Here is a 26,211-nt window from a genome sequence, read left to right on the forward strand (position 1 = left end):
AATTCCTACTCCTGTAGGAGTCACCATAGATGTCCCCTTATTCACAAGGCCTTCGTGGCAAGATAGAAGGAGTTTCTGCTGCTTGTCCCCTGCTCTTTGCTCATGACTTAACAAAAGAGAACTTGCTATGACCATACCTCAGACTGAGCAGTCCTCAGGGTGTACTTCTCTGTCTTCCTTTTAGCTGCTGCTTTGAGTCATTTCTCATTTCCCTCTTTGGCCCCAGGGCCCAGCAGTGTGCCTACCCAGAGTAGATGTTCAGTAAGTGCTTGAATGAAGATCTCTTTTAAATATCATTTGTTTTATGACTGTATTTGCCAATTGCCAGGTTGAAGGAAGGGCATGATTTAATCAGAATGCAGCTCTCTTAAAGGAAAGATGCCTTGAGTAATTTCTCAAGGTGACAACTCAATGCTTGAGATACTGGGCAGAGTCACGGTTTTATTCCTTTCTGAAAGTTAATGTTTTGAAAAATATTTACTGCCACAGGACAACTAAGCTCAGTATATGCAGGGGCAGAAAGGAGACCTGTGAGTGGAACCAGACTTTTGCTCACAAAGGACTATGAATGTTTTCAAATAATTACAGAGAGAGAACTTGGTTGGGCTTCTAAAATTCTTCCTCATAGTGGAGGATGTCTGGTGACCACATGTCCGGGACTTTCTGGGGACAGGCCCAATTCCATGTAATTTAATTCCATTTCAGAGAGGTGATTTAATTCTTGTTTAATTAAATTCATTTTAATTCTTATAGCTTCATGTGAGTTTTCAAAGTACATAAATGCACAAGTCAAAATATAAAATCTTTTGTCAGATTATATGTTCTAATTTTTGATTCTAAAAATGTGGTCGTGGTAATGGAAAAGCATATTAAGGCTGAAAGACTTGGGGAGTGGGGAGTGGAGAGTGTGATAATGTGATTTATTTTGAGAAATATATATTTGGTTATTACCCTCGTTTCTGACTCATAGCTCCCCAAACCTTTGAAACTTCCAAAGTGTTGAGAGTGATAAAGGTATATTTTGTTACGTTAGGTGACTTTTGGAAAGCACCTAAAGGTAGGGGCTGGTTGCCAAAAGAGGACCAACTCTGTGATTAAATGGTTGGAATTTTCAGTCCCACTCCCTGATTTCCTGGGGCTGGAGGTTGGATCCTCCATTGGCTGAAGACTTAGTCATAACTATATCATGAAGCTTCCATAAAAACCCAAGAGGACAGCTTTTTGGTCTTTTTTGGAGACTTTCCACTCTTGCGGAAACAGAATGCTCCTGCATACCACCAAGTTCTATGAAGACAGAAGCTCCTTTGTTTGGGAATTTGCCCTATGTATCTCTTAATCTGCTGTTTCATATTTTTTTTATCATATCATTTAATAAACTGATAAATGTAAGTAAATGTTTCCATGAGTTCTGTGAACCACTCCAGCAAGTTAACTGAACCTAAGGAGGAGGTTTTTGGAACCTCTAATCTGGTTAGTTAGAACCATAGGCATCCAAATTAGGGTGGGGGTCAATGTGGCAGTCTTGTAGAACTGAACTCTTAACCTAGGTTATTTGATGCTGTCTCTTAGTAGATAGTGTCAGAACTGAGTTGAATTGAGTTTAATTCTTAGATATCCTGCTGGTGTCCAAGAATTGCTTGAGCCCCGCAGCCCCCTCCCAGTGTTGGAATTGGGTTCAGAAACCCTAAAAGAAAGGGGTAACTATTACTTTTAAGAATAATTAATTAACAGGTCCAATCTCTTAAATCTTTTCTTGTCATAGGTGATTTTAAAATTATGTATCAGTTACTCTTGCTGTAAGAGTTACTTTTTGCTCAAGCCAAAAACAGTGACCTAAAACAGCATTTATTGCTTATGATTCTATGGGTCAGACATTTGGCCTGGTTCAGCTGAGAGGGGTTGATTATATCAGAGAGCTGCCGTTATCTGGTGGCCTGACTGGGTATAGTCTAAGATGGCCTCATTCACTTAGTTTGGCATTTGGGGTTGGCTGTTGGTGGGGCTTTGTGTCTTTAACAGCCTAGCCTACACTTCTTAACGTGATAACAGCATTTCAGAAGGGCAAGTCCCAATGTGCAAACACTTTTCAAGCCTTGTTTGCATCCTGTTTGCTGATGTCCCATTGACCAAAGCAAGTCCCAGAGAAAATGGGCTCAATGTAGGATGGGGCTACACAAGAGTGAGGCAACAGGGAGGCATGGTCCTCTGGGAGCCTAGCACTGTTACAGTCCTCTACAAGCTGTCATTGGCATAATTCCTTCTTGAAATGGTACTAGTACTGGCATCCACTTCATCTAAAAGATGCGTCAAAATGTATAGGTATGGATGTATGTATAGGAATAAAAAGAAAATGAGATAGCAGTATGGAAAAAGATTGTATCTATTATGTGAAGATGGCTGCCTGTCACAATATTAGTAGTAATATAATGGTATAAACTCAAAGAAATGTAGTAGCTTTTGACTTCTATCAAGAATGTTCATATTGTTGGATATTTGATAATATTAAGAAATTATTTTAAGTGGAACAGTATGGTGGTTATGGTTTTTCAAATATCCTTATCTTTTAGGGATATATACTAAAATATTTACAGATGATATGGTCTGGAATTTACTTCAAAGTCTGGGATTGGGGGCAGGGAGTAGAGTATAAATAACACAAGATTGGACAGGGTTGATACTTGTTGAGCTATCAGGGGCGATAAACACATCACAGTCTTCATATTCTCTTTCATACTTTGTGTATGTTTGAACATTTCCATGATAAAAACTTGAAAAGAGTATTCAGATCATTCACTAGCCTTAACAACTGATGGAAGTTGCCACAGATACCCCCCTAAACTGCTTCTAACTGCTTTCCTAGTAAGGTAGGGCAGAGTATGCAAGCCATCGTGGCTGGATTTGGCAACTGCTTGCTCCTCTTCTGGGTTTTAGTGTGTATAAACAGTGTTCTACATCTAATTGAAAGAACTAAAAGACATTTGCTGAGGGGCCCAGCAAGTGAAACACTTCCTCATTAGGGAGAGACTAGAGATTCTCTGGGACACTGCTGATCTCATCTTGTGTTTGCTGGAGGACACTCATTACACATGTCGTTAATTAGATTTGAGAGCACAGAATCGGAGGAAGAGTTGTGGTAAGTGCTGTCCTCTCCAGGTCCTTGCCAGCTCTGCATGTTCTTGACTAATTTGTTGTGCTCCCTAGAATCTGAAGAATTGGGCACTGCTGTTGTGGCCCCACATGTGATCATAAAGCCTCTCTTTCTATCTTCAGTAGGTACTGGTGGTTCTATGATTCTTCTTGTAAGAACAAAATCATGAGTGAACACCAGGCCCAAATTTCATGTTATACAGTTGCTCACTGTGAGGCCCAAGGCTGCCATTGAATCTACTGGGATTCTGTGGTTCATACCCCCTTCTGTGTACCCCGTTCTCTTTTTAAAGAGATAGATGTTTTGCTGAGGCTCTGAACTTTAGAAAGCCCCCATTAAAATTTGTTTTATGAGGTTGCTTTGATAATTTTTCCAGATTTTTCTTTTCATTTAAACTTTTTGATTGTCTCCATCTTCTCTGACAAAAGGCAGTTAATGTGGGTTTCGCTTTGCGCACAGAGAGTGTGCCTCTCTCTGAAAGGAGCTGTGAGAGGCATGCTATTTGATCCTTGGATCTCTGAGGTTAGACAAGGAATTAGAAATATCTGAACTCTACTTTATCCCCTAATCTTATCATTCCAAATGTGTGCTTAATAAGAAGCAGAATCAATACTTTGGGTCAGGATAAGTTCAAATGGTCTAGAATTTTTATATCTAAAAATGAAGAAAAAATAACTGGTTAGAAATACTTTATAAATACTGTCCTTCATAAAGTGTGCAATCATTCTCAAACTTTCCCAGAGAATGTTTAACACATTTAAAGTGTTAATGTTGAGATGATAAATGTGGTAACCAAATGCATCCTGTCTTTCTTAGTTCCTGTAATGATATTGGAGAAGAGACCCCTTAGAAAACTGACTTTACAATGACATCTTATTTTTTGTTTTTTCCAATGACATTTTCTAACAAGGCTTTTTCTGAACTCTTACCAATTGTTACCTCAAACCTTCCCAAATTATGTCTGACTAGTAAATTTTGGGAGATCAAATAGTCAAAATATTATTAAATTGTCCTCAGATATCTGAGAGTTTGTTATAAAATGTATCTGGGACAGAGATAGTTTTCACTAAATCAATCTTACCCAACAGCCACAGCTAGAGGAAACTAGAGATGGGACAGATAAAAGGGGGGGTGCACCCCTGTGAAACTGGCCACATGTCCCAGGTGTTCATCCCTGTAGACCAGGATGAGAGTGGCCAACCTGACCTTGTCACAGTCAAGCTCACCTTTACTAGATGAGCATAGATGGCAAAACTTTGAACACAGGGGACCACTTATTTTGCAGTAGCTTAGTTTTCTATAGATAGGTGATATTAAGACCGTATCGCATGGTTAGCCAGTCTGGGTCTCCATTCTCTCACCTGTCTGGACTGAGCTGTGAAATGTGACCGGGAGCATCTGTAGGGCTGGAGAACTGGAATCTTTGGGGATGCAGGACTGTGGAACTCCTTGGTTACCTTGACAAGTCAGAGAGACTGCTGGACTTGGTTGGGACTGGCTCAGGCTTGCCAGTTCTGTGAGATGGAGGAACTTGTGGGCAGCCTAGGCCCCTTCACCTGATGGCCTAGCTTGAGGAAGGATAGTCATATTTATTGAGTACCAGCCACATAAATCATCTTTATAGAAGCTATTCTTACCTCAATCCTGCAAATGTAATATGATTAGCCTCACGTGGCAAGCTAGAGAAAAGGCAAGTAATTAGCTGAAGGCCACACCTGGTTTGTGAGTGGCACAGCCGGCATGCATGGAAAGGTCTAGTCTAGTCATCGACAACTCGTGCTTTTCCTACTTCCCAGTTTTAGCAAGGGCAGGCACAGGAATCACTTACAGAAGCTGGTGATACAGGTGAGCGTCGCCCCAGGCCAGGAAGAGCGGGCATGGATAAGGACGGAGCCATGCAAAAGCACATGGTGTCATAACCTAAAATGAGGCAGCCGTGGAGCAGGACCCAGGACAGAGCGAGATTAGGAGATGGCAGAGCTGGGCCTCCGGAGAGGGCGCCAACTAGGAGCAGGACTAAAATACCCTTTGGAAGAGAGTGGCGGTATGGGGGCACGGTGCCAGCTGGCTCGGCTTTCCACGAGAAATCCAGAGTGGCAAAGTGTAGGCAATTATTCTTCTGCACAAATATGCATTACTTTTAAGAGGAGATGTAACAAAATCAACTAATCCAGAGGTGAAGTCTATTTCTGGTGTGTATTTTTGTGACTAGCCTATGCAGGCTCCCTAGTGTAATTTCAGGCCCCGCCCCCTCCCCGGGGACCAGGCTGGGAGGCAACCTGATAGCAGCAGTGCCAAGCAGAGGCACTGACCTCAGGCAGTACGTGCTGCTGCACTAGGCCTCTTGAAAGGATCCGTGGGTGAGGCCAGCCCCACTCACCTGCCTCTTGTGGCTTTTGCCTCTGACCAGAATCCTTGCCAGGCTCTTCTGAGCACCCTCGTTGGGAAGCAAGCTCAGGAATGATCAGATACTCGAGGGCTCACTGCAGTTGGGCTTCAGGACAGACCTCGCCTCCTGGACCAGAGCAGAGCAAAGGGCGGGCCAGGAGAGATGCAGCCCCGGAAACGACAGTGCTGGGCTCCAGGGTAAAGACCCTAAGTACAGAGTACTTCTCAGGCCTTCTTGGGGTATCTGTCCCATTTGATTGGGAAAATTACAGTGGCAAGCATCTTTAAGTACGCAGCCTGTACTTTGGCACGCGAGTGGTTGTGAAGATCTTGCAGAGAGGCTGAGTTAGCAGGATGGAAAGAATGTTAAGTCCCCATTAGGGCGACCCTGGAATGCAAATCACACCTAAGGTCTCTGAGAGGATGTCAAGTCTGACCTTGCACCGGGCGCTCTCTGCTTTTTCAGGTGGCACTGCGGCACGAGGATGGCGATGAGACTGCAGAGCCGCCCCCGAGCGGGCGCCGCGACCGGAGGAGGGCCAGTGTGTGTTCCGGTGGCAGCAGCAGCGCTGCGGGTGAGCAGCGGGGCCTGGACCGCAGGCGGAGCCGCAGGCACTCGGTGCAGAGCATCAGGAGTCCTCTGTCGGCCCCCACCAGTCCCTGCTCCCAGTCGGCTCCTGGCTTCAAGCCCAGTCAAGTAGGAGAGCACTGTGAAAAGTAAGTATTAACCCAGCCCTTGAGAGGGGTGGAAGGACCTTGAAAAGGTGGGAGGGGTCACAACTCCGCAGGTACTGACCCCCATGACTTGATTCCTGCCTCTTTTCCACCCTTCAAACACCACCCCCAGAGTCCCTTGGAATGTCCTATGGCAAGGGGTCCCCGGTGATAGGCACAGATTTGATCTTACTAAGCCCACGAGCTCTTCTTCATGCATTTGTGTTTTTGTATTCATATCTCACATAATATCTGTTCAGAAAATCTGTGCTTTATCAAATAGAAAAGCATCCAGAACACAAACTTTACCATCCTGTAAATGTAAGATCATAAGAGTCTTGAGATACTTGTAGCAGTACGTAATTGAGGTAGTTAAATAGAATAAGTCTTGTGTGAGTTAAATATAATGTATAAGTATAAACATGTATGCAAATATACATTATTTATAATAAATATATTTATGTATATGAGTAGATACATGTAAATTTCAGTAAATGTTATTGCCATCATTTTTGCCTTAAAGATATAAGGTATGATCTCTGCCCTTATCAATCTCACATGTGGGCTGGGAGAAAGTAAGAATAAGGAAGACAGATAGGAAGAAGTAAAAAGGTTGATCTCATGAGAAATTACATATGTGATACACACACACATACACAAACACAAAGTAATAAATTTTGACAAAATCTATAGGAAGTTAGAAATGGTTCTTTAAAGCAGAAATGCAACAAAATGATGGTCATGCTGTTCTGGAGTCTGGGTCCACTGATATCTTCCCAAGTGAATGCTGTCAGTTCCCTAGGATGATGGAGCTCTGGGGACCAGTCCATGCCAACCAGGTCCACCTGGACTGACTGGCACACTAGCTTGCCAATGCATTACCACCTCCTATGGCATGTGGAAGCCCTGCTCACATCATTTGGCTGGAGCATTTTCTGTCATCATGGAGATCCACCTGGGAGCCAAATGTAGGTCATGAGTGCCTGGTGAAGAAAATAACTCAGAACTAAGTTGGATGACCTTAAAAGAATGATCAAGATATGTCTCTTCCTCTCCATCCCTAAGGGAGCATCCACCCCCCTATCTTGAGAGATGCCCTGAGCAGTCTGTTACTCATGGGATCACTTGATCCATGCTTCTGGGTGCCTCCTGACACAGAAGGAGAGGAAGGCTTTAGCCTGAGAGTGATGTGTAAGGCATGATCCACATTGACACCATTCTCTACCACATAACTATCCATCTGCAGATTTTTCTGCTCCTAAGAGTCTGCATAGAATGAGCTCTGTTATAATGAAAAGGAGAACAAAACTTCTAAACAGATTGAGGAATGAGAACATCTACCATTGCACCTTGTGGTCTAGTATCTTCAAGAAACTTAGTGCTCAAAGGACACTTAAAGTTCTCTTCAGCCCTGCTCCTAGCTAATGGCTTCAGAAATTAACATGGGGAGAAGTGTATATGGTGCGCAGAAAATCTATATTTAAAACCACCACAGATGCTGAAGAAAGTCATTTGGAGTCCTTATCAGTAGTATCTTGCTGTGTCCAACATGAGTCATGTAGATGCCAGTCTGTCTGTTTCTAACCTTTTCAATGATTCCCATATTGTGAGCCCTGATGGCCATGCCTTGTGACTGGTTGGCAAGGATGTCAGCAGTAGAGTGGACCACTGTGGGCACAGTTCACAGTTTTGAGGTGTGGGGCTTGGGGGGATCTGGAATGGGAAGCCACTCATGAAGCTCTGCATGCTTCTTGTCTCATTCTTTTCAAATAGGACTGATTTTTCATTTTTCTGAAATTAGTACTTTGATGTAAATTTATAGGTTTTATTTGAGAAGAATACACTGTCCCGCTTGTAAAGACAGATAACATTTTACAGACTGTTGATGAAGTAAGTGGCTTCATCCATGAAGCCTGTTGGAGGGGTTTTGCCCTCTGGCCCCAAAACAAGAGTACAATTTTGGCAGAGGTAGGAGTGGAATACAGGGAAAGGGTGACGAGAAGCCGAATGGGAAATGATCCCTGCATGCATAGCTTAGTCACCTGCTCAACATCTGTGCCTCCAAATAGGACCTTAGAATCAAGTAGTTCATTGTGTCAGACTCCCCATAGACCTTGAAAGACACAGAAGCATGCCTGACCTAGATCATTCTTCATCTATGTGAGCATTTTGGCCCTAGTTACTGCTAACTTGTAGCAACATGCCTTCCATATGCCACATAGGAATTTTAGAGTGGATTTTGTTAATTCTGACTGAACCAATTGCCAGTACTTTAGAAAAGAAGATGATAGGTTAGAGATTCGTGTAGCCCTAAAATGCATATGGCATTCTCCACTCAGATGGTCCTTTCACATCATCTGAAATTCTCATGATGATCCTCTGTAGGATCTAGGAGGACAAGCATCTTCATCATTGTTTTACAAGTGAGAAGATGGGTTGCTGCTTTGTCATGATCCCAGGACGAAGGGACTGAGTTATGGGTTAAAACACACATCTTCGGCCCTTGCCTTTCAATGTCCAAATCGCACATAACCACTTCCTGACCCACCATCCCTAAGCATAATGACTGAGTGAGAAGGAATTTTATTTACATACCATGTAGGTGTATTTTTTTGATATAAATATGAAAATTCAAAGAGTTGAAAAGGAGAAAATTTCAAAGTCTGCTTATGATTTAAGCCCGCTGGGCTATGTGCCTCAATTCAAGTAAGGATTAAGACTCCAAGCATGGATTGGTTTGCTTTGGTTTCTTAAAAAAAAAAGTAACTCTCCACTGAACATTTATCCAAAAAGGTATGAGTTTATTGGTTATTGGTCATCTGTTACCTAAGAGCATCTCTTTTTTTTTTTTTTTCCTGAAAGAGAGAGCACATGAGCATGAGAGGTGGCATGGAGGGAAGGGGCAGAGGGAGAGAAATTTAAAATGTAAGTGTAAAGATAAAACTCATTATGGCCCACACACAGTTACAAAAGATGCTTTTAGGGGCACCTGGATGGCTCAGTTGGTTAAGTGCCTGACTCTTGTTTTCGGCTCAGGTCATGATCTCAGGGACACAAGGTTGAGCCCTGCATTGGGCTCTGTGCTGGGCTTGGAGCCTGCTTAAGAGTCTCTCTCTTCCCTCTGCCCCTCTCCCCACATCCCTCACTTGAGTGTGCTCTCTCTTTCTTAAAAAAATTTCATCTTTATACTTCCGTCTTTGCACTGGAAGAAACAAAAATATTGATGCTTTCATTTTTTACCAAGAAAAAATTATTGTTAGCATCAAATGTGCGAAAGAACCAGTGTTGCTGGCTTAAACTATCAATAGTATATAATCTTAGGAGAGAAAACCTTAAAGCCTAGAGCAAGAGACCTTTCTATGCACTTCTCTCTGGGGCACCCCATTCTATCCCTGAACTTTCCTGTCAGGAAGATCATCCGACCTAAATGCACCCCATAATATTATAGTTCTTTTATTGCCTAGTATCCCAATACATGGATGAAATTTCCCCATCATGTTTCCCTATTCATCCTGGTTCTTAGCTCTGTCAGCACACACCAGGTCTTCTTCTTGCTCTGTATGTCTGTCTTTTTGATAATGAGCATTGCATGGGACTTTAATATGTGAAAAATTTCATCCTGTTGATTTCCACACAACATTCCAACCTGTCGAGGTAATTTTGAACTTTATTCAGTCACTAACGTTAGCAGTTGTGCCATCCAGCCTTCAGTCCTATGTATATTTTAATACACATGGAAGAGTGACCTGGCAGGTAGCAGATGATGACAACTGGCTGGGAGTGGATGGCACAGACTGCTGCCATGTGCCTCCAAGGTGGGGATTGGAAACTTTCTCTGTCGGAGGCCAGAAAGTCCAACTGTTAAGCTTTGCAGGTCAGACAGTCTCTGTTGCAGCCATTCAACTGCATTCTGCCTTTGTACAAAAGCAGCCATTGACAGCAGATAAGCAAATGAGCTTACTCATGTATGGACACCGAGATTGGAATTTTACATGTCATGAAATATCCTTCTGGTTTGTGTTTCAACCATTTAGAAATTTGAAAACCAGTCTTAGCTGATAGACTATATAAAAAGCCAGATTTGGCCAACAGACTATAGTTTGCCAGCCCCCATCATAAGGGGCTGGGTTTCTAGAGGGAGGTTGGGAGGGAAATGATCTGGAATGGGCAAAGAGGAGTACAAGAGGGCTGTGGGAGCAGCATGCTAAGTTCAGGGTGGGAGCAGGGAATATTCCATGAAGACATTGAGGCTATAGGGGATTTTGCTGAGAGCTGCTCATAAGTTCTCAGGGCACAGTGAATGGTTGAAGGGTTTGAAAAAGGCAGGAGTTGAGTTAGGTTAGGAGACATACAGAGCCAGCAAGGAGAAAGGGGATCTGGTGATGAGTCTGGGAAAGGTTGGGCTGCTCTGGGAGGTGGAACCAGCCTGGAGTCAGTCCTAGTGTTCCCACTGAGGTTGTGAGTCTCGATTGGAGTCAGTTCTGTCCCTCAGGACATTTGGCAATGTCTAGACATGTGTTTGGTTGCCATAATCAGGGTGCAGAGTGCTATTGGCTTCTGGTGGGTAGAGGCCAGGAATGCTGCTGAACATTCCACAATGCACGGGACAGCCCTCTGTAGCAAAAAGTTATCTGTTCTAAAATATCAGTAGTGCTAAATCTGAGAAACCCCACCCTAAAGGACAACAAGTAAATGGTTGTAATTTTCAAGTCCTCATTGGGATGATGCCAAGGTAGGGAGTCCTTTGGCTATTGGAAGGAGGGGGTGTCTTTCTTAGAAGCACATGGAACTCTGTGGCTGTACCTTCAAATGTTCATGTGTGTGGGTGCGCTTCAGGGAGGAGAAGTCAGGCAGGATATGATGTGGAGATGGAGTGTGGATCCTAGCATCAGAAGCTCAGTCCGCACCTGCTGGTGGAGAATAGGCTGTGGCTCCTAAAGAGTAGGGGGACACCCAGTCTACACAAGCCTTCACAGCCTTGCATTTGGAATCACTACAGTAGAGGACATAGGATGGTTGTATTGAAGCATGGGAAGAGGTGCTTAGCTCCATCACAAAGAGCCATGCATCGATATAGATATGGCCCTGTATCTAAACACAGGGACACATGGAGGCACTGACTGCACAGCAACTCTGTTTTCAAATAAAAACGATACAGGATTAAAGATGTGGTACCAATTATTAATGCAGTATAAAGTGGACAGAGTCGGACCATATGGTGTGAAGGAGATGGTAATGGTGATTAACAGCTGTAATAGTGGCTCACCTTTCCTAGGCACCAAGTTATCTGCCATACCTTATACTGAGAACCATGGTGTACTAAGTCTATTTTCACCATCACCCCATGATGTAAGGTGGCATTAGGATCTCCATGTGGCAGGAGGAGAAACTGAGACACAGGGAGTGAAAGGAACTGTCCAGAGTCCCACAACTGGTAGGACTGGTTATAGAGTTCATGATGGAGCTGGTTTTAGAGTTCAAGTGGTCTGTCTCCAGAGTCCCTATCTTTCATCATTTTGTTCAACTCCTTTTTTTTTTCTATGATTCTGTAGAAATAAATATCCTTGGTACTTGGCAATTAATAAGCAACTATCAAATACACACTGCCATCTTTTTATATTGCCACTTCCAGATTTTTATGTCAGTACATTTAAACAAGTTATTGCTTGGTGTTCCATTATATGGGTGTACTGTAAAAACAAGATGCCTTCATTCATTTTGCTGTGGCTTGACTTCAATTTTTTTTCTTGTACCAAACTTTCTGCAATAAGCATACACACATGTATTTGTACACATATGTTAGCATTCTTTTAGGAGAAATTCTTAGGAGATTCTAGATCAAAGAAAACTTACATTTTAAATATTAGTATCTCCATGTTGGCTTTCAAAACAGTGATACCACTTCCCTGTCCTCCACCCTCTGCAAGTAACTGACCATTTTCTCACATCATCACCAGCATGGGGTATTAGGAATTGTTCAGAAGGTGAGTGTTTTCTGAAGAGTGAAATCTGATGCTTCAGCATCTTACTTTGCACTTTTGCATTACTACTGAGGTTGTCCTTCTTTAATTGCCTCATTGGATGTTGAAATTTCCTCTCGTGAGTGCTGCCTGTTTATATCCTTGGCCCATTTGTCTCCTGAATGGCTTGTCCATTTTAATTGATGAGCAGCTACTCTATTTTAATATGGAAATTTTCAGATACAAAAGCAGATGGATTGTGAGTGTCCTTTCTACATTATAGATAATTTTTGACAACCATGTCACAAATATTTTTCCTTGTCTATTACATATCTTTTCATTTCTGATGACTCTTGGTGTATGCATAAAATATATTGCTAGGGTATCCAATTTGTTAGTCTCTTCCTTGCCGGTTTTAGGTGACATGCTTATACAGGAAAGTGTATCCTCTTTCTAACCAGGCTCTATGTTGCCCGGGGAAGATGCTTTGCTTTTCTTCCTTCACTATCTAGGAGATACGTAGTGATTGCAGGAGCCATCACTTATGGGGCACTGACTTTGTGCTTGCCGTTGTACTAAGCAGTTTTGCATGTATTGTAAACTATATGAAGAAAGTGGGAGAATCTTCGTCCATCTTACAGATGAGGAAACTGAGGCACAGAGCATCAAAAGAGCTGGCCCCAGATCTCACCGATGGTAAGCAGCACAGCTGGGTTTGAACCCGTTCACTCCTAGTCCAGAGCATGTGTTCAGAACCAAACATCCCTGGAACTAAGCTCTGAACCTATAGAACCTATTCAATGGTAACAACTTTTTCTCTTTTGAGGATGAATCAGATTTGTTGAAAAAGCAAAAAATCATTCAGAGCAAATATTTACTGTGACTTGGAAATCCTAATGAGCTGTATTGTTTATAGCCACTTAGATTTTGATCTTGAGATAACCACACTGATTTGCTTGTTTTTCTCAAAAATTGGCACTGTAGAGGGTTCCTAAGGAGTTCTGAAAATGAGCAACATCAGAACAAGCCTCCCCTGTTAATCATAACTAGGCAGCCATTATCTTGGTGATAGAGGAAGGAAGGAAGGTATAAAGAGCAGACATTCCTCTGGTTGAGAGGAAGCCACAGTTAATAGCTACTGGAGGCTAGGCCGTCCTCACCTTTTGGGGGCTCATACCTAATGTGTACCAATTAGTGGCCTGGTGAGTGGTGGGGAAAAAGGGAGCCAAGCCTTGGGGCTGAGCCTCAGAGCAGAGAACTGGAAGGAGGCAATTGGAGAGGGAGTTGTTGTCTATTTTCCTGCAGAAATAGGAAGAGGTGTTGGCTCCTCTCCACCAGCCACAGGAACCAGTGGGCAAAGGGGAGCCTAATTATGGAAACATTAGCAGGGTGGGTGAGCTCATCTTCCCATATTTTGACTGGAAGAGGCGTGTTTGGATGCTGAGTGCTAGGGCAGTACATTGCTCTCTGGTCTGTCTTCCACCTTGTCCACAGGACTTCATAGCCAGGGGTCACAGAATTCTTGGCCAGAATGTTGCTGCAGGGTCTTTAGCAGAAATAGCAGACTAGTCCTAGCTCTCTCTTTTTGTTTTTTTGGAAACAGTTAACCATGAGTAGATTGGCAGACAAACGTGTGAGATGAGTAGGTGTTGTGTAATTGGTGCTAACCTGTGAGATCTACACCTGGTGACTTGCTCAGTCCTGGCTTCTGGGGGAAGGTTTGGCCAAGTGCAGTAAAGGAGCAGCAGCTGAAGTGGCTGAGAGCACAGGGTAGGTCTTCACAGCCACAGCCTGCACTTCCCTGCCAGGTTTGGCCTCAGTCTTCTCCCCGATAAACTCTGGATGATGCTACCTCTTTAATAGGGTGGTGGGTGATTTTAAAGAGGCAGCACAAATGTGTGCTTAGCTCACCTTTATTATTATTATAGTCACTCCATGCCCTGGAGCTTTCCTGGGTTTTGTTCTGTTAAAGAAGGTAATTGTTAAATAAATACGGATGCAAAGCTGAAGAGAAGATTTATGCACTGGCATAAACATGCTAGAGGATTTCACAACAGCCAGATTAACAACCACTGGTACCATGGGCTGCAAGTGGCTACCTGGGAAGATTTATCTGATGGCAGATGATTTGTTGTAAATGGGATTCACGACAAGGGATGTGACCTTGTGAGGTAGGTATGATTAGAATACAGCCAGTGATTCAGGTTTACCATTTAGTGTCGAAGAGGCCCTTTCTGGTTTCCCGAGTATTGAATGGAGTATTGAATGTTTTGGGGTGGGCAGGAAGGAAAAGTGCTGGGGGGCAGAGGGGAGTGAGCCTGGAACTGGTAGACGTAGGCCAAGAAAAGACAGAAGCATTGAAGCCAGAGGAAGAGGTGGCTTTGCAGAGCTCCTATTGATTTCTGGGGCAGGGTCTCTGGTTTCTCAAAATTTCACTGTGACTAGATTGCAGATTTCTTGGGAGTTTGGACTCTGCTGCTCTTTATAAATTGAAATTTAACTGACATATTCTATTCTATTAGTTCCATGTGTACAACATAGTAATTCGACTAGCCTTTGTATACATTTGGAGCTTTGCCAAACTGAATTTGAGAATCTTGCTAGATTCTGAAGAAATCGGCAAAATTTTATCCTTACAACTGAACAGAACCTCCAGTGAATTTGAAGTGACCCATGATCGGGGCTGTGTCCGGATGAGACTGCTGGGAGGAGCAGAGAGCTGGTGGCGACAGCCCAGGAGAGGGCCTGACTCAGGCAGTGGCTGGGGGAGTGGCAAATAGGAGCAGGTGAGGAGACAGCACATTCACAGGACGGTGACTGGATTTGATGGTGAGAGAAAGGAGTCTGGGTGATTCCCAGGCAGCCGCTAGCCCAGCATCCTGGGGTGGCTGTCAGGACACTTTGCAAACCTTGGGCATTAAGTGTGTCTGTCAGTGGGTCACAAGTACAGCTTCCCCTGGTCAGCTATAGAGACATTTCTGGTATTCAGGTATGGGTAGATGATGGTTGAAGTCTAGGCTTAAATGCCATAACCCAGGGAGAAACCAAGTGAGCAGAGAAGTGACTAGTTAGAGCCCTGGAAAGCAAACTGTAGAATTCTCATCCTGTGAAATGCCGGAACCGAGAAGCTCACTTACTTGCCAAGTCAATGAACCTTGAAATCGGTCGTCTTCAAGTGTGAATATTTTTCAAGCTAGAGTGGCCTGCCCTAGTGTGATGTTTCAAGAAGAGACAGCCTTTATGGGGAGAGCCATAGTGAGCACATTTCAAAGAGCAGGAAAGGTTCTTGTTTCTCATTAAATCTTTGACTTGCTCTGGGAATTTACTTTCGGTGTCAAGCCTGCTTCCCCTTGACCGGGGCAAACACCACATTTCCTATAATGTGCACCTTCTCCTCCAATGTTCTGAATGTTCAAAGCCCTTTCCAGAGGAGCTTGCTTTTCCTTGGTAGTCCGTGTGGGTGTGGGTGGTCCTTCTGGAGAGTGAGCATCTGTCTCTCTCTGTCTTGTGCAATTCCCAGGATGCCTTTGGAAATGGAGCAGAGGCTTTCTAATGATTCCTGAGTGAGCTGTTTGGGTCCAGTCATGCAAGGAGGAATGTAATTGCCTTTGCTTGACAAGAGTCTGTGGAGGAAGCTCGGTGGTAACTCTTCACTTACAAAGGTTGAATGAACAGGGAAATTAAACCCAAAAAATGTAGATTGAAGAAGGTAAATCTGACCTGGTGAAAAGAAAGAGTGGCCAGAGGTGTGACTGGTGAGGCATTTTGCAGGACGAGGCTTTGGAGATTGAAGGGGATAAGCCCAAAGAGAGAGACCTGGCTTGATGGCATTCTTGTCTCACAGTATGTGGTCAGCATGCTGACCGTGATCACAGAAACATCATATTCCTATTCAAAAAATATTTATTTCTGAGTGAAGTAATGTTTATGGTTCAAAAACTGACCAAAATTAACATGTACTATAGCCTTGGTCCAAATATGTCTCATGGTGGTGCTCTCAACTGAGTCTGTGCTAGTGAGATGGGACCTTGGTGGGATGAGCAAGGGGTGAGAGCTGTAGACTCATTGTGCTCTTGAATTCAGTGAGAAGAGACATTGATGTGCTGGAAAGAATCTGGAAGAAGAAAGGATTAATGGCTTCTTCCAGTCCTTATATTGACGAGGTTTTGTTTTTGTTTTTGTTTTGCCACAGAGAAATGGTAACAGCAGAGGTAGCATATAGCATCGTAGTTAGGAGCTTGGATGCTAGAGTTGCACTACTTGGGTTCAGATCCTTACTAGCTGTGTAACTCTGGGGAAACTCCTTAACCACTCTGCTGGACTTCCTCATCTGTGAATGGAGTAATAATAGTACCTACCTCAGGGCTCCTGTGAGAATTCAAGGAGCAAGCCAGGCTAAGTGCTTAGAATGATGAGAATGGCCCACACAGAGTATATTTAAAAACTAGAGAGGATCCCTGGGTGGCTCAGTGGTTTGGCACCTTCCTTCTACCCGGGGCGTGATCCTGGAGTCTGGGATCAAGTCCTGCATTGGGCTTTCAGGCTCCCTGCATGGAGCCTGCTTCTCCTCTGTCTGTGTCTCTGCCTGCCTCTCCCTCTCCCTCCCTCTCTCTCTCTCTCACGAATAAATAAATAAAATCTTAAAACAAATAAATAAAAACTAGAATAAATGAGAGACTATAGGCCCCTATCTCCACCTCGGTAGACCCTGCTTTCCTTGGAGGGATCCCTGAGACGTGGAACCCAGCCAAGAGGGAAGCCAGCCTTGTCCTTTGAGAATTCAAGGAAGCCTGGGCACATCTAGGACAGGTATCTGCAACCTAAATGCCTTTTGATGATCGTGATAGAGCATGCTTCCCAAAGACACAAGAACTCAGAGAGGAATTCAGAAACAATTATATCACACTTTAGGAATATTCAACTATGGTATTCACATTGCCCCAGAGAAATAATTTCATTCCTGAGAGGTTTGGTGGGTTTTTTTTTTTCCCTCTCAACTGTGTGTGGTTCTGGTTTTATAAACATGAGATTAAAAATGGCTAGTGATAAGCCCCCATGAAGAAGTGGCCAGTCAGGGCCTGCCGCATGCAGGCATCTATCTCGCAGAGGTGTTGGATGGGATGGAGAGTATAGTGACCTGTGTCAGCAGCAGACTTCCAAACTGAAACAAAAACTGACTTAACTGGACTTTAGAAGATATAGAAAAACATTTTTTTCCACCTATGACAAGCTTTGTAAAGTTGCCTTTGAATTAGAAAGGTAAATAATTTTGATCATGAGATGGGAAAAAAAGCAAAGATGAGGTACCTTTGTGTCTGTAAAAAACATGGCTGGGGCTAGGGTCTATATCATGATAGCTCATGTCTGTAAGTAAATGAGCAAGCCACCAAACCTCTGGAAGAGAAATCCCCAATACTGAGCATCTTATTTCAGAGTGATTTCACATGGATAGACTTCTTAATATTGATATTTTATGAGCCTTGATATTAGGATTACTGCTTTGAGTTTGTGGCAGAAACACTAGTTAACGGGCTAAAGGAAAGCGAGATCATGTTCATTCGTTCATTATTCATCCAGCTCCTATATTCTTGTGTCTGCCACATTCTTGGTTCTGGGATACAATGGTGGAAATGACCCTTATGAAGCCTCAGACAGTGAGTGTGTAAGTAGTGTAACAAGGAAATGTGTGCAGCTTTGGAAGGAGGCTTTAAAGGAAGTAAACGACTGTGTGGTAGAGGGTAGTCTGGGATATGAGGGTATACCCTTGAAGAGAACTTGCAGAAGGGCACAAAGCTAGGGGGAGGGATTTCATTACAACATCACATGTAGGAGCAAAGAACTGGGGACTGGCTAGCTAAAGTAGGATGTGAAATAAGCATATGATGGAATGCAACCAGCAGTTATAAGAAATGCACCAAAACTAGAAGTACTGACCTTCTGACTATATGCTGCTGTATAAAAACTTGCTGCATAAAATGATTATATAATAATCTATGTTTAAATATTCTTTTAATCTGGAGATTTACCCACCAGATTTGTAGCAGTGGATATCCCTGACCAAAGGGAACTTAATTGTTATCAGTAGTAGTATGCTTTTTTGAAGGACACATGTATGCCTGTAATAACATCTGAATTTTTAAAAGGTTCTTTAGAAGAAAGGATAGTGGGAGGGGGTGGTCTAAGATATCTCCTCAGGAATTTAGGCTGAATCCTGAAAGATGAGAAGAACTCCCTGGGCTGAGGGAGGGATTGCCATGCTTAGTGGCAAAGAGAGGAAAGGGCTTGATGTGTCCAGGGAACTGGTAGGGGATCTCAAGAGACAAGATTATAGAGTGTGGATGGGGACACAGAAGTGCCACGGGGGTGAGACAAGGTTGCACCGCCAACAGGGTAAGTCCTGTGGGAGGTTGGAAACCATAGCATGGAGTCTGGTGGCTATTTGACATGCAAGACTTAGCCACATAAATCTGAAGAGATGCCTGTCTGGCTGGTGGGGATCAGATTGGAGGTGAGGAAAAGTGGACATTGGTACTCTGGGTGGTAGCTATTGATGCAGAACTATTGAAAAACACTGGTACCTTGGACTAGGGCAATGGTTCTCAACCCTGTGGAACACTGACAATAATGCATGCTCAGACTACACCTTAAGATGGTGGAATATGGGGCACCTGGGTGGCTCAGTGGTTGAGTGTCTGCCTTTTGCTCAGGTCGTGGTCCCAGGGTCCTGGGATCAAATCCCTCATCGGGCTCCCAGTGGGGGAGCCTGCTTCTCCCTCTGCCTGTGTCTCTACCTCTCCTTCTGTCTCTCATGAATAATAATAATAATAAAAAAGATGTTGGAATAAGCTTCTGAAGGGAGGACCTAAGCATTAACATTTCACTTATTTTTTTAAAAAGATGTTATTTATTTATTAATGAGATGTGGGGGTGGGGGTCAAGACCAAGAGAGGGAGAAGCAGGATCCCTGTAGAGCAGGGAGTCCAATATGGGACTCAATTCCAGGATTCTGGGATCATGACCTGAGCTGAAGGCAGACACTCAAACAACTGAGCCATGCAGGCGCCCCTAACATTTTAAAATTATGTATCTCATGGATGGGAATCATTAGGCTGGAGGTTGCTATGGGCCATGGAGAATTTGAGGCCCACACTGGAGAAAGAATCAGTAGTCCTCACTGCTGGATCTCCCAGGACTGCCCTCTCGGACTAGGCTGAGCCCCTTATGGACTGGTGGCACATATCCAGTTCCTTTGGGATGGTCCTTGTAGATAGTTCTTGGCCTTTCCTGCTCTTTTATTCTCTTCCTATTACCTTCTTTTTACACAATTCAGTTTTCATTGGCATCTTCACAGGCAGATGGCCAGTGAAGTAGAAAGCAAATGCTACCCACACAAGTCCATGTGGTTACTATTGGTAATTTGGAGGCATGACTTGAGGGGGTAGAAATAGAAAATGAGGTTGTTGAGAAAAACCCTGGCTGAAATGTAAGATTTGAGGTTTATCTCCAGATGTCAATTATCTGTACTTTATTACCATATTAAGAGTTGACTCTGGTGGGTTCAAGTCTAAAGCATGTGAAAGGGCAATTAGAATTCTAGAAGCAAACTGAGTCATGAGTTAGAAAGATATTACTGCACACAAACTCTGAAACACATTGCCTTCCTCATGGTGGTTGCATTTGGTATCTGGTTCTCAAAGATGGACATATCCTGTTTCTGTGATTTATAGCTAAAAGTTTTTCACTCTTTAGTATACCTCTCTTCCCATCTGTGAGAAACATGAGACAGTATGTGTAAGAGGGGCCATTATTTGAAACATTTAAAATTAAGCTTGACCAGTAAACATCTTATTAGACTAGTAGTTGCACAAGTTCTAGAAATGGGAGAATTTATTTAACGTCCATACAATTTTGTGTCTTCCATTATCAAAGGCCACTCCAGCTGGAAGCTCCCATCTTGCTGTTTTACTTTATTATGTGGGTGAGATAAGTAAGAAGTCAAGCTAGACATGCGGCAGGGCTGTTTTCATCTCTGGAGGCTGCGGTCTTGAAACCTCAGCTTGGGACTTGGCATCCCTTTCACTTCCAAAAGCCCATAGAGAATTCTAGTCCCTTTATCTTAGTTTCACTTCTCTCCTAGATTTCTAAGGGACATTTAACACAATTTACTAGTATCTGTGGCTTAGAATAAAGTGTTTTATTGGTCTTTTTATATCAAAATCAAAGCACACTCAAAGTAGTGAGTTGTCTCACTACTGTCTGTAGTTATCATTGGATTGATACAATTAGCTTGGCACCTGAATTACCTTTATGCCTGTTAGCTGCAACCTAGCTAATGTATTTTTTTCTATGGCTGTTTATACTCTATAGACTGGAATTCCATTATATTAAACTATTCCATGTTTTCAACAGAGAGAATGTATTGGATCCATTAGTATTTTATTCTAAAACAGGATAACAAAATACTGGCTTATGCATTAAGATTCTGGCCAGTAGTCCAGTTCTTAGATATATTCGGTATCCACGGCCTGTGCTTTATTCTTCTAAACTTTGCATGCTACAGGGACAATAAATACTTTACTGCCTAACTTTGAGTTCTCACCATGGAAACATCAGAGCAACAGCTGGGCTCAGTTAAATGTCTTCTCATTCTCTTGGCTGGCAAAAAATCTTTTAAGGGAACCTTTTTTTTTTAATTTGATGGATAATAAAACTATTTTTGAATGAAATCTTCACTTTGTCAGATATATCTCTTAACTGATTAAGATCACTAATTGGAAATTTTCAAAACTCATCTTGGCCCTTGGTAACCTAGAAACAGTCTTATAGTTAACAGAAAGTGTGAGTCACTGCAAAGCTAAATCTGAACTGGTTTAAGTATTTGTTAACACAGAGTGATGCAAACGGAGCCAAGGGGACACTTTTTCTGTCATAAACTTAACAAAACATTTCTATTACATATTTTTTCATCTAATTTTGCTAAGTCATGTACATTTTACAGAATTAAGTGGAGCATACAAAATGTGTGCATTTGGTCTGAACCTTGAGACCACATTCCAATTAATTGCCACAAATGTCATACCTATGTCGAGTGTCACCCTCATGTTCAGACACTGATCTGTTCAAGGCAACCAGGCAGGTCTGGGATAACCGGGGGCTGTAGGCAGCCCTGTTCATTATGCTAGTGTGTTGTGTATTAGATTGTCTGTGCTGTGCAAGAGGAGGATTGAGAAGCACATTACAGGAGACTGTTGCTTAGAAGGACAGTTCAGTGATGACAGGGTGATAAAACCAGTTGAGATTCTGCTTTGGTTTCTTGGAGTAGGCTGGCTGGTAGAAAGGATACTAGCCTGGATATCAGGAGACCAGAGTTCTTCCTGGCAGGTTGTATGATCTTTGCACTCCCTGGACCTCATCTTTCTTATCTGCAACATGGAGAGGTCTCTAAGGCCATATCTCAGTTCTTGCCAATCTTGTTCTTTAACCACCCTTAGCAAGTGTCTCCATGCTGAACATCATGGTAGGTCCTTAGTGCCAAAAAAAAATGCCACAGTCAGCTGATATTTACTGGCTGACCATGGGGACTGGTCTACTGGAGAAATAAGCTGAAGCAGCATCTCCAGGCAGGGAAATGGCTTCTGCGAGGGACCCCAAAACTGAAATATACCAGACATTGGGCTGATAGATTAATAGATCCAGTAAGACTGGGGGTGTGGAGGTTCAGGAAGGGAGAGTGGGAAATGAAGTTGGAGAGACAGTAGAGAAAGTTAGAGTTTTAGGTGGGCAAATTGGATTGAATCCTAAGGTTTGAGTAAGGCAGTGTCCTATGCAAAAATCCATCTTGTCCTCTGCTCAGTTCTTCCCCTGCCACCTTCGTTTTGCTCCAGCAGCACTGGATGGAAGTCTCATTTTCCAGGCCAGTCAGCCCCAGTTGAATACTTCCTGGTACAATTAGCTACTGGCTTGGTCTCTAACAGGTCTGTAAACTCGAAGGGTAGGAACCAGAATTTTGCATAAAATAAATGCTCAATAAATATTTGTTGGATAAAGGGAGAGAGCACTCCTGTCCCATAGTTAAACTTTTTGCTTTTGAAAAAACTGTTGTTACTTATGGGAAATCTCTATCATCTGCTTAGTTTTGCTGTGAACCTACAACTGCTCTTGAAAAAACCTATTGTAAAAATCCCAGTTGTACAAGTTTGGATCAATCATAATCCTTGGTTTATGGTGTATTGTCACTGTTGCTCCATGTGTGGCCCTCTCCTAGTTTGTTTTTATGTAAAATTGATTTACTGATACATAAAAAAAAAAAAAAAAAATCAGTGAGTCTGCGGCCTAGCTAAAACAACCAGAGCATTTCCCCTAACTTATACCTATCCATGTGCTTCCATGTTTCCCATCTCTGTGCCTGGGTAACCAACACTCTAAAATATTGTTTACTAAAATATTGTCTTTATGAAGTTGTTTTATAATATTATCAAACATATATGTATAACTAAACCCCTCACACAGGTTTGCCTTTTTGAACTTTTAGAAAGTGTATCATATTGTGTGCTCCTTCTTACAATTGCTTTCTCCACATTACGTATCTAATGTTCATCCATATTGTCATGTGAAGCCAACCATGATCTATTTTCACTGCTTGGAATATACCTCAATCTGTTTATCATTTTCCTTGTTGCTGAGCATTTGGGTTGCTTCCATTTCTTGACAATTACAAAGAGTGCTGCTGAGAGTATTTTTAGACTCATATCGTGGTGCATGAGTGTTTCAATATCTCTAGGGAGGGTTTCTCAACCTTGGCACTACTAACATTTTGGACTGAATTCTCTTGTGGAGGACTCTCCCGTACATTGAAGGATGTTTGACAGCATCCTTGTCCTCTACCTGCTAGATGACAATAGCACCTTCTCCTCAGCTGTGCCAACTGAAAGTATGTCCATTGACAAATGTCCCTTGGGGGACTGAATCACCCTAGTTTACAACCACTGCTCTGGGGTGTAACAGGGCCGTCTAGCTGTGGTATTTCTGGGTCATCTTTCAGGTGTTTAGCTTTACAGATAGCACCAATTGTTTTGCCAAAGTGTTTATACCAATGCACATTCCTATCAGCAATATGTGAGTCAGTTGGTCTACATTATCTTTGATACTTGGTGTTACCAGACTTCTAAATTTTTCCAGGTAGAGATAAGATGGTATCTCATTGTGTTTTGGATTTATATTTCCTGATTGATAGGTTAAAATATCTCTTCATATAAATTTATTGGCCATGACCATGTATTTTGCCCAATTTTATACTTTTGTTTTTTTTTTTATTTTTATTTTTTTAAAGATTTTATTTATTTATTCTTGAGAGATAGAAGGAGAAACAGAGCCAAAGACACAGGCAGAGACAGAGCCAGAGACACAGGCAGAGGGAGAAGCAGGCTCCATGCACCGGGAGCCCGACGTGGGATTCGATCCCGGGTCTCCAGGATCGCGCCCTGGGCCAAAGGCAGGCGCCAAACCGCTGCGCCACCCAGGGATCCCCTGTTTTTATTTTTTTTTAATGTGTATTTTTAAAAGATTTTATTTATTCATGAGAGACAAAGAGAGAGAGAGGCAGAGACATAGGCAGAGGCTCCCCACTGGGAGCCTGATGCAGGACTTGATCCCAGGGCCCTGGGATCATGACCTGAGCCAAAGACAGATGCTCAAACACTGAGCCACCCAGGCACCCCTAAAAAATGTTTTTGAGTTTGTGTCTGTTAGATGTACTTGAATGCCTTCTTTGAATTCATTGTTTGATTCTCTCATCCATAGTATTTTGGTCTTAGAATATACTTTAACACTGTTTTAAATGTTTTTTTGTACTTTTGAAAAGTTGAGCAACATCCATTTTCCTTTTTGTTTGTCTTTTGAAGCCTAAGAGGTGTAACATCAGCCCAAGACCCAAATTTAGGAAGTAAAGTTTGCTTTGATGGAAAATATATGCCACAGAATGGTCAGACATTGGGCCTCTTGGTCTCTTTTCTAATATGGAAAGGGTGGCCTCCAGTCTGAGATTGCTTGTGGTAAAAAGGAAAGTGCCTGTTGGATTCAGAGTAGACCTGTGCCCTGGAGTAACTCCTTATCAGTTAAAAAACAAAACACCCTTCATCATATTTGAAAGCCAAAGGTCAAAGACCCAGAATTCCTTTTAGACAAATGTAAACAAAATTAAGTTATACTTTAAGGGAAAATTCAGCTAGGGGAAAAGCAAAATTGTCTGAACTAATTCTTCATCTTAAATATTATCAGCATGAAAGATTCTGTTTGACTAATTCATCATGGGCTGAAACTAAAATCAAGCATACAAAGTCCTGTGTTCTATGAGAGAATATCTCTTTCTCCATCCATTTGGATTATAGGGCAAGGCCAGTGCCTTGACCATAGGCCACCCTGGAACTGGGTCCTCCAGGTAGGTCATTGTGCTGCCTGCTACTGGTCCTGGCTTGCCATTCATGATAGTAAAGCTATGGCACACACAAGCCATGTGACAGTTTAGTGCAGGATCAGAAGATGTTTAGCCTAAAGAGAGTACAGTTTGGGATGTAGGTCTGGATCGTGAACTTCAGACATCTGTGGGGCAGCTATGTAGAAGAGAGACGGATCAAAAAGAGCTTACACAGGCAGAAGTTATAAATGGAAGTGTTGCTGTCTGTCAGTGGTATGGAATGCTGTGTCTTGTTTTTTAGGACATCAAGCAGAGTTCTGAATGTCCACTGGTGGAAGATATTAGAGATTTCCTAAGGGGGCCCAAAAGGCAGTGTTGATGTTGATAATGATGGCCCATAACTAAAACAAACTGATTTGTCTGCCGAGTGCCAAGCCTTTTCAAAGTGCTTTTACATATGAATACAACCCTCCCACAAGGTGTAGTTACTGTTGTATCACATGTAGGGATGAGGAACAAAGGGATCCAAGATCACACAGCAGTAGGTGGTGTAGCTGGAGTACAACCCAGGCAGCCTGGCTCTGAGCATCTCCAACTTTAGCAGACTTTGCTTCTGATGACTTTACCTCCTGGGGGAGCCAGTAAAATAAAAATATTTTGGAGGGAGAGACTCCATATTTTGTTTTAAAGAAGAGAGGCCCATTGGTTGTCAGGATAGACGGCATTCTTGGTAGACCAGAAGTAATAGCGTCTGCGAATTCCCACTCAAGCCTTGTGAAGGTGGTAGCATCGGGCTGAAGATTGAAGGAACAGTTTCATCTGGGCTGCTATTAGAGCAGGTGGGAGAAAAAAAGGACTAAAGCTGATAAAGGGTGATGTGTGAGTGAAAGCGATCCCAGTCTCAGAAGAACAGACTAGGTATGTGAGTTTGCGTCTGGTAGCATTATAGGAGGAATGCTGCCCTCACCATTCCCCTGACCTCCTTGTTTGTGATAGAGGCACCCTTCAATCCAGGTAAGGGGCATTTAATCATTCTATTTTGCCAATGTTTCTCCCTCCCTTTTTCCTTTACATCTGATCAGTCACCAAATTCAGCCAACTCTGCTTTAATCTTTTTCAGATATATGACTACTTCCTTTGTTCTTAAAGTTGTCACCTTCTCTGCTCTGATTCTTTATGAGGTTTGCATAACTTTGACTCCAAAACCTGACAAATGCATTATAAGAAAGAGAAATTCTGATCAATTTTTCCAGAAGATGTGGGAAAAAAATTCATGATAAAATATTAACAAATAGAACCCAGCTGTATATAAAAAGAATAATGCAGCAAAGCTGGATTTATTCCGGGTATGCAAGGTTTAATACAGATTTGATATTTTAAAAAAGCAGACTTTATAATTCATTGTTAATAGAAAAAGGGGAAAAACATAAGATTATCTTTTTAAATGGAAAAAAAAGAAACCTTTGACAGAATCCAACATTCATTTATGGTAAAAATTCTTACCAAACAAGGAAACTTTAATCTGGTAAAGAATATCCACACAAAATTATGGCAAATCTCATACATTCCCCTGATATTTGGAAAAATAA

At 42.5% G+C, this 26,211-nt stretch overlaps 1 protein-coding gene across 21 annotated transcripts in view; it reads left to right on the top strand.

The window, feature by feature from the left end:
- FHOD3 (formin homology 2 domain containing 3) overlaps positions 1-26,211 on the top strand; it is a 465,123-nt gene that overhangs the window by 316,272 nt on the left and 122,640 nt on the right. For 16 of the 21 annotated variants that reach the window (XM_072732212.1, XM_072732222.1, XM_072732218.1 and 13 more), the window contains exon 10: positions 6,003-6,253. In XM_072732212.1, the coding sequence (XP_072588313.1) occupies positions 6,003-6,253 (251 nt within the window). Of the gene's footprint in view, positions 1-5,405; positions 5,735-6,002; positions 6,254-26,211 lie in introns of those variants that run through there. The other 5 variants (XM_072732229.1, XM_072732231.1, XM_072732232.1 and 2 more) reach the window with 3 other exon arrangements.

This window comes from Vulpes vulpes, chromosome 13, assembly GCF_048418805.1.
Source record: "Vulpes vulpes isolate BD-2025 chromosome 13, VulVul3, whole genome shotgun sequence".
NCBI classification, from domain to species: Eukaryota; Metazoa; Chordata; class Mammalia; order Carnivora; family Canidae; genus Vulpes; species Vulpes vulpes.